The sequence below is a fragment of the Pteropus vampyrus genome, unplaced genomic scaffold (assembly GCF_000151845.1).
Source record: "Pteropus vampyrus isolate Shadow unplaced genomic scaffold, Pvam_2.0 Scaffold163, whole genome shotgun sequence".
NCBI classification, from domain to species: domain Eukaryota; kingdom Metazoa; phylum Chordata; class Mammalia; order Chiroptera; family Pteropodidae; genus Pteropus; species Pteropus vampyrus.
This window is the reverse complement of record NW_011888944.1, coordinates 2,394,488-2,403,587: the sequence shown is the minus strand read 5'-3', so window position 1 is coordinate 2,403,587 and position 9,100 is coordinate 2,394,488. Positions and strand designations below refer to the sequence as shown.

At 46.8% G+C, this 9,100-nt stretch overlaps 1 protein-coding gene across 1 annotated transcript in view; it reads left to right on the top strand.

Annotated features, from left to right (window-relative positions):
- The window catches only part of BOD1L1 (biorientation of chromosomes in cell division 1 like 1), a 53,351-nt gene that overhangs the window by 24,218 nt on the left and 20,033 nt on the right, over positions 1-9,100 (top strand). The window contains 5 exon segments of the mRNA XM_011370191.2: positions 28-982; positions 2,904-2,968; positions 4,056-4,140; positions 7,316-7,359; positions 8,894-8,951. Coding sequence (XP_011368493.1) covers positions 28-982; positions 2,904-2,968; positions 4,056-4,140; positions 7,316-7,359; positions 8,894-8,951 — 1,207 coding nt within the window.

Genomic DNA, 9,100 nt, shown 5'->3' with positions numbered 1-9,100 from the left:
CCAGTGTCCAGTGCCGTCCCTCGGCAGGAAGTCCATCCCTCGGTCACGCCAGCCGAGGAGCTGAGTGACACCACCATGATTTCCACGAGCACCTCCGAAGGCCGTGAGGCGGTCATGAGGGGCGCCGCCCCCCGGGACGACGATCAGCCCGCTGCCGCGAGAACGGAGGACTCGAACGACGCCGCCATCATCTCCACCAGCACGGCCGAGTGCCCGCCCACCGGCCCCGGCCTGGACGGGCACGAGGAGAGTCAGCGTGCTGGCAACCCAGAAGGAAGGGACGGCCTGGCAGCTGCGCAGCCGAGCAAGTGCGACGTCCCTCTGCCCAGCCTGATGGCCGAGAACAACTCCCAGCGTCCTGGGCAGTTCGCAGGAGAAGGGAGTATCGGGGGGCCCTCTGCAGGGGGGGGCCCGCCCGAGGAGAGGAGTGTGTCGTTGAGCTCTGTCCAGAGGAAGGAGAAAAGCCACGAGGCAGGCATGGCGAGGGACAGCACCACGGCGACTTGTCCAGCAGGGAGGGGCGTGGAGAGGACGGCTGACTCGCCTGTCAGTCTGAGGGGACCAGAGCAGACATCCGGGCACACAGCTGAGGACTCCGTCCATGTTCGATCTCTGACAGCAGTGAACACCGGTGCTAAAGTAGCCAATGACACGCCACGTGGCAGAGACGCTGCAGCGGCGCAGCCCTCCCTTCCTGCCGGCCAGTGGGAGCCCGAGGGCAGCTCGAAGACCACCACCTCTGAGCGTGTTAATGGTCAAGAGTCAGACATTGCGCCTCCCCACTCAGCCTCTCCGGCTGCCTGCACTGCGGCTCCGCCAGCTCCCGGGTGTGAGCAGGGCTTGACCGTACCGGCCGATCATGGCGGCAGGTGCACTGCCCAGGCGTCCACTGAGAAAACAGGAGGTGGCGTGACGAAATCATTCCCCAAGGACGGGGACCTCGAGGTCACTGTTTCTTCTGAAGAAAATTCGGGTGACATAGGTGAGAGTCTCTCTAATGGCAAATTTTAGTCTTCTACAAAGGTGATTGTATGTAGAGTACATTTAAAATAACCTTCCGAAAGATGGTTTGGGTTCCAGAATGTCACAAAATAACTCATCGAACTTGAAGATCAGGCTTCTCTAAAAGAAACTTGTGTTTAAAAGCAAAAAGCCTTAGATCCGTTTCTCATGGGCGAGGAAGGCAGAGGCAGGAGGCTGGGGGATGGCAGCCAACTAGCCAGGTGTCATCTGCAGGGCTGCTGCAAGTTACTAGAACTTTTCGATCTCAGGTTCTCATCAAAGTGAAGCCTACCTTAAACAACCCCGTGAAACGAGTATTTTTCTATCACCCCCTTATTTTACAAATGAGCAAATAGGTTCACAGAATTTAAGTAACTTGCACGGTACTTGGGTGCCTTTTAGAAAACGATTACCCCTGCACCTCAGTTTTCTGTTGTATGAAATGGGGGGTCATAGTACAAAAACAGACATCATTTCAACTCTCAGCTGACTTAGAGATTTGCAGTGTGTGTCAGTTCAGTCCAGCTGGCTGCTTTAATCAAGGTAGCACTTTTTTTTTTTTTCTTAACTGAGTTTATCGTTCGGGTAAAATAAGTTTCTGGTTAAGAAAGAGAAATGGGTGAAAGAGAAATGGAACGTGTCCTGACAGAGTTCAGAGTGCTGGTTTTGTTAGAAATGGTCAGTAACTTTCAAGGGGTGGGCTTTGAGCTCAGTCATCGATGACACCATCCGGCCTCAGACCCTTTCTACCAGCCGCCACTGTGCTAGGCTCGCGATGCAAAGACAAATAGGATGGGAAGACGGCCGTGATTCACGAGCCATACAGTGTAAGTAGACAGAAACAGTAGTGTGGCAGGTCCTTAGAATGGGGTTACGCACAGGAGGCAGTGAGAACGCAAAGGGACGTGGGCTGGACTTGAGGGGGTCAGGGACATTGATTTTTTTCCCACTCGGGCTGTACGAATTGTAACCCTCTGGACTTTTAAACTGGAATGGACCTTAAATATCATCTGACGCAGCCTTGGAAAACTGAGGCCGTTAGATTTAGTCTCATTTGTTACAGAGACTTAAACAGGGGACGTTAAAAAATGTCCCAAGGGTTAAAATAAGCAATTTAAAATTTTTCCTTTGCATTTAGCCTGGGTAAATTGACTTCTCTGCAAGTTTTTGTGACTTAATCATTGCTGTAGTCCATTACTCCTTCCTCCCCCCTTTTTTTCCCTGAAGGAACAAAAATAGAAAAATTTTAGCAAGGAAAAGCCTGCAGCCTCTTGGAGAAAGGAAGAGTTTTCTTTGGAGGCTTATGTGTGGGCAGGTGAGAAAAACTGGAAAGCCACAAATTGTAGATGGACAGGGGAGAGAAAGACAGGTCCAAGACCGGGATGGACTTGTCTCCACCAGAGAAAATCTACACCGCCCCTTGGTGTGGGTGTGGGTGTGGGTGTGGGTGTGGGTGTGTGTTTTAACACTATGTTAATTTTGCTGTGTCAACATCAAGCAAAGTGAGGCTATTTATAAATTCCTTTCTTTTTCAAGAGTATTCCTCGGTTGCCCAGAACATTTTCTTTTAGGGACAAACTTGATACAGATCACTGTAGAAAAACACTGGAAAAGATTTCTCCACAGATAATATTGCATCGTTCTTTCTGGGCAGCCATCTTACCAGCAGGAAACAATTTCACATACCGCCCCTTACTCCAATCCCCCAAAAAAGTAAATGGCCCCTGCCTTTCCTCTGAGCTTTTTTTTATACATAATCCTTTTTATTGTTTTCTACTGACTGCAAAAGGAAACAGCAAAGGGAACATGGCGTGCTAGATAAGAACATTCGTTACCTTTTGCTTGAGGATGTATTTTATAAGCAGATTCTGAAACTGGTTTAATGGTCTGAATTTCATTAGGCAATGAAGAGTCTCCATCGGTTATTTTGGGAGGATTGGAACCGAAAGCCAACTTGGAAACTGAGGTATGATGATTCAGTTATGTTGAGGTGTGTGTGGTGTAAGGACCATTCTATATATACACAGTTAAGCAGAATATAGCTTTTGTTTTCACTGTATTTAAGACACTTGAGTATTATTATTGTTACATCCCAGGGGAGGAGGTGGCAAAGAACCTCAGTAATCTCAGTAAGTAGTGCCATCATCAGTCTCGTTTACTCAGACCAGAAACCCAAGAATCACCCTGTTTCTCCCTGTCACCCCACATGTAAAATCCACTGCCAATTCTATAGGTTCCATTTTCAGAATATCACTTGAGTCCGTCTGTTTCCGTTTCTACCGTTGCCACCTAGTGTAAGCCACTGCTTCAGCAGTGTCCCCTGGGCTTCCTTCCTCTGCAGCCCCTCCTCCCGCCTGCGATTCACAAGGCCTGAAAGTAATCTTGACAGACATAAATTAGGTCACATCATTACTCTGCTTACAATTTCCAGTGGCTTCCCACCACACTTAGACTGAAATCAGGTTTGCATGGTTTAGTCTCCATATCTTCTTTCTAGCCCGATCTTGTAGCAGCCTGTAAGTATGCGGGGCAAGACAGCAGTCAGCCGGGGCTGTGAGCAGTGCGGGGTCTCAGCTCACCCAGCAGGAGGAATGGGTAGGCGGACGGGAGGGCTTGCGAGGAGGACGTCTGAGTGGACTTCTGCAAGCAGAGGAGAGGTGCACCGGAGGAGAAAGGAAGGAAGGAGCCTTCCAGGCAGAGGCGTGTTCTAGACGCAGAGGGAAGGGCCACCCGAGCCCCGGGCACCGCCGAGCCCCGCCGCAGCCTGGCGGGCGGGCCCTGCTCAGGAGGGGCCTCTGCTTCCCGCTCAGAGTTCAGTGTGAAGCAGCAGGAGCACCGTCGATGGGCGAAGTGTGAGGCTAGGTTGACTTTTTATTTTTCATTTTTAAAGGCCGGCATGTATTCTTTTTTAAATTATTCACAGAAATGAAAGTAGACTTTCATAGCGTTATAAGATGCTGGGTGTTTTTGTTTAATTCGCTTGAGACTAGTCCCACCTTCTTGTTATAAAATCCTCAGTCAACTTATTTTTTGTGGTGCTTTGGACTTTTTAGACGTTTGTACCATCAGAGGAAGAGAAAAATCATGAAATTCTAGAACCATCGGAAAGTCCCTCTGGGAAAAAGCCGACTGGAACAGGTGAGCTCCTGTTACCCGTTGTTCACGTTGTTTTCCTCGCGTGTGCTTTTACCCATCATTGCAACTGAAAGTCAACGTCCGATTCGTCATAATACGCGGGCAGGCCATGTGAATTTTTAACATATACCTCTTCTTGTGAAGTGTCAATTAATTTTACCTAAGGCGGTTGTTCCAATCTCGCATTTCCACGTCATTGTGGCAAAAAGAAAGTTCTTTGAGCAAACTCCCGCTCTATCCCAAAAACGTGCCTCTGCGCCTTCCTGTCCTTCCAGGTGCTGTCATCTCAGCTCTTTTCCAAAAGGCAGGTCTGAGGCCCAGGCGCCTGCTCCTTCAGCCCACCCCCACCCCACTCTTGGCCCTTGACCTCTGGCCAGCGCCCCAGTGACTGCCGAAGCTGCTGCCAGCCTGAATGGCCCCTTCTCTGTCTCTCTGTGCTGCAGCCTTCGGTGTCCACTGCAGACTCTCGGGGGGAGCCTCAGTGTCAGAAAGGACTAGGGCAGCAACTCTCAAACTCTGACCTTAGGACCACTTTACACTCTTAAAAATCATCGAGGACCCCAAAGAGCATTGTCGTATGGATTATACCCGTTGACACTTACCAAATAAGAAATTAGAACTGAGAAAGCTAGAAAGTATGCCTTAATTCAGTATAATTAGCTCGCTGTAGGTTAATGTAAATAACATAGGGTTTCATGGAGAATAGCTAAATTTTCCAAAACAACAAAATTTAATGAGAGGTGACATTGTTTTACATCTTTGCAAATCTCTTTAAGTCTAGGTTAATAGAAAGAAAATAGCTGGTTTCTCATATCTGTGTCCATATTCGGTCTGTGGCTATTTGTTGTTTTGGTTGAAGTATATGAAAAAAATCCAGCATCAGACATACATGGTTGCATTTAAATAGTCTTTTCAGACAACTGCGGGTATGTCATGTGGCCTCTGGAAGACTCCATTGTATACTCACGAGTCTAAAAGGTGAATAACATCTTAGTGTTGTTACGGCAATGGCTTTGGACCTTGCGGACCCCTCAATGGAAGGTCTCAGGAGCTCCCTGGGGTCCCTGGGCCACACTTTGAGAACCACTGGGTCTCTGGGTTGGGGAAGTAGAAGTGAGAAGAATTGTGACAATAGAGAATTACTTTTGGTTTGTACTCTAAGTCATTATTTTACCTTGTTTTCTGATTCACAACACAAACTAGAAGAAAAAATAATAATGACCTTAGAGTATGTGACCAAATTTAAGCAAGTTCTCCGTTTTTTTTTTTAAATACAGTGTTGAAATGTCTATGCAAGTCAGATGGAATAATCAGGGTGATTTTGGTTCCAAGTAACAAAACCTTACAGATATTTGCCTAAAGGAAATTGATTAGCTCATTGTCTTAGTTCAGCCTCTGGAAAAATATCTCTGTCCTGTCATTCTTGGCCGGAATCCTAAGACTTACTGTATATACTTCGCTTTAAGTAGCCGTGTCCCCACAAACCTAATCACCGTGACCAGGTGAATATTAATTGCCGGTTGACTTAAGTCCGGTGCTCTGTTCCTGCACCGTGCTGGAGGAGCAGCCACTCTCCCCTGCGGTCACCTCGGCCCTGTTCATCGGGGTGATTGATAGACATGACCCAGCCCGGGGAAGCAGTGGGGAATCGCGATGGCAGGCGCGGCCTTGCCCCCAGGGGCTCGTGGACATGGACAGTGCCGGTGAGGGAGGTGCCATCCGTAGTACAGACACGCTCGTGGCTTCGGGGTCGCTGTGCTGCACGGGGCCTGGGGGAAGGCCTGGGTGTGAGCTGGCCCGGTATCTCTCCCTCCTCTGATTGTGGAAAGTAAGATACAGAAAAGTGTGTAATAAGGTCCCGCTCCTCATGAATACCCCCTAGATACACGTCTGTAGTTAAACAACAGTGAAGTCATAGTATTGGCACTGTTTTATAATTTCGTTGTTTTTTTGTTTTTTTTTTTTTGCTCAGCCACATATTATGGGCATCCTTCATTGTCACTGTATACAGATCGATGTCATCTGTTAGCCGAATAGCTAAAATAGTAATCTATGATCCATTTTCCTGTTTGTTAGATCTTTTAGGAATCTCCCGTTTTTGTAGTTTTCACTATCGTAAATAAAGCCGCAGCGAACTTCCATATGCACGTAACTATGCATTTCTCCAAGTATTCCCATAAAAGTTAAATGGTGGGGGGCGGGGTTCAAAGAATACCTGAGATTTGAATTTTGACAAGCACTCGTCACTTCCACTGTCTTGGAGCGGAATGTTGAAGGCCGTGTAGGTGTGCACTGGGCGGAGAGGCAGAGAGGGGGCGCTATGTGAGTCCTGCGTCTCAGTCCTCACCCAGGACGGTCTGGGTGGTCACGGTGCGGACCCTCCCAGGCAACACCGTCGGAAAGGGCAGCCTTCAGAGTCTGTGACAGCGAGAGCCTTATAAGCTGACGTACCTGTCAGGCAGTCCTGGAAGAGCCCCCAAGACCCGGTAAGCCCTTCATGTGACATGTGAAAACTCTGACAACAACTAATCTCTCCAAAACTTGGACAGATGCGTTAGTTAAATGTGTGTGTATGTGTTATAGTAGAAATAATTAGCATCCGTTTGTTAATTGTCAGAAAGGTAACATTTGGGGAGTTCCGAAGTCCTTTGTTCCCACAGTTCCAGTTCCCATTACTGTGTTCAGGTGCAGTTCGATGAGAGATCGACTTACGTAAAAGGAAGTTGTTTAAAAAGAAAAATGTGTGTTCTGTCATTGTTGAGTAGAAACAGTAGCATGTACTTCAAGTTTCCGAAGAATATAAATAGACCTTTGCTGTTTGAGGGGCTAGGAGCTGACTTTTCATTTGATGGCATGTTTTTTAAATGAACCAGCATTACACAGGTCCCCACCTTCCTTCTGAGCTTCAGATTGTCACCACAGCAGATCCCTGCGATCTAACGGATCACTGCCACTGTTGCGAAAAGTCAGGCAACACCAATTGCTGTGTTTTTTCTGGTAGTGTGACAGTACGTGCTTTGTAGCAGTGATTGGTCAGAATTTTATCATTCACAGAGGCGGCTAGGCCACTGAGCAACACAGTCCTACCTAACTGCCCTAAAAAAATCTCTGAATGTCCTTCTCTGTGGTTCAGAAATAATACTCACTTTCCTTATTTCTTATTTCTGTTTTTGAACAGCTGAGCTACAGAGGGAGCCTTCGCTGGTGCATGAATCACTGAGCGTAAGTCTTTCTCTGCGATGGTCGGTTTTGTTGTTGTTGGGTTGGTTTGGTTTGAGGTTCTGAGAGAGGCTGGGAGTGGGGTCGTCTCGGGAAGGGGTTGTCTGTGCATTTCTCTGGGAGACAGGAGGCCGTTGGTAGGAGGCTCTCCACTGCAGTTCAACGTACAGATGAGAGTTTTTACTTCTCTTTTCGACATTCAACTATATCCACTGATGTCGTGAAATATAATTGTTTTCATCAAAAAAAAGTCACTGAATTCAGCAGCACTGAATGTAGGCCAAAGCCATGAGGCAGAACAAAGGAAATAGGAGGCCCAGATCACTCAGACTGGGAAACTCACCTGGCGAAGTCCTGCGCGAACTCCGAACTTTCTGCTCGTTGTTACTGTAATGGCATTGCAGATTGGCGCTATAGACAAAACAGATTTTATTTTGAGAACTAAAGTTCACCTTATGTTATTGGAAAGCTTTTCTGAAGATGCTAAAGTATAATTGTCATATCTACGTTTTTCCACATGTGGCTCTCACAATCTCTTTTCTGCTTGAAGGAATTTTATTTCTGAATGCATTCACAAGGGACCTAATATAACCAGAAATGAACATTTTATAAAATGCTTGCAGACTTCAGGCAGCCACATTCTTTCTGGTGCCCTAGATGACTTCTCCCACACAACTGGGGCATCGGAGGGCTTGACGTCACCCTGTTGAAACATCCTGTTTTGTAGCTAGACACCCGGACACCGTCTGCTAAGCAAGAAGGAGGAGAAGAGCCTCTTGGTTTGGGTCGGGCTTCGCCTCCAGAGCTAGCGAGGCGACTGCGAGCTCCTGGTGTGAGCTCCGCCCACCACCACGTCTCTGGGTCGCTGAGCCCCCAGCAGCTGCCTTTCCCGGTCCAGGCGTCACCATCCTTTCTAAATACGCGTGACATCCTGTAGCTTGGACTTAGGACGTTGTAGGATATTCTGAGACTTCCCCTCAGTGAGAAAGAAGAAAAAGTACAATTGACAAGATTTGCCAAAGGGAAATCTTATGACAGAATGACAGAATCCCTTAGCACTTTTAAGTGAAAAAAGAAAATCACGAGGGATGATTGGATGGGAAGAGAATTCTTAGAATTCAGAAATATTTTCTCTCATTTCTTACTCTCTTCCCATAACCGTTTTAAAGACAAGGAGAATAAGCACAGTCGGATAAGTTGTTCATCCAGAACTTCAGAAGGCGGATGCTTTCCTTGAGCTTCTGGGCGAAACTAAGAAGAGCATGTGCTCCAGCTCCTTCCAGCATCCCCTGGACAGCCAGACTATATGAATCACCTTTCTTTCTTCCTTCCTTTCTTTCTTCCTTCCTTTCTTCCTTTCTTCCTTCCTTTCTTTCTTCCTTCCTTTCTTCCTTTCTTTCTTACTCTCTTTCTTTTTCTTTCTTTTTCTTTCTTTCTTTCTTTCTTTCTTTCTTTCTTTCTTTTCTTTCTTTTCTTTTCTTTCTTTTTTTCAACTTGTCAGATTATCTATAAACGACCTTTTCTCTTGTGTGTTTAGGTCGAAAATTCAGGCTCAGGAACAAGTGAAGAAATTCACAGCAAATCTAACAAAGAAGGTAAGTTAATGAATTTCATAGCAGTAATTTTAATAGCAATTATTATTACCACGTGTTGAGTGTCTTCTATGTGCCAGGCCCTGTGCTAATCACTTTGCAATTTTCTCTCGTAATTAATGCGATCCGTAAGGTGAGTGTTAACAGCATCA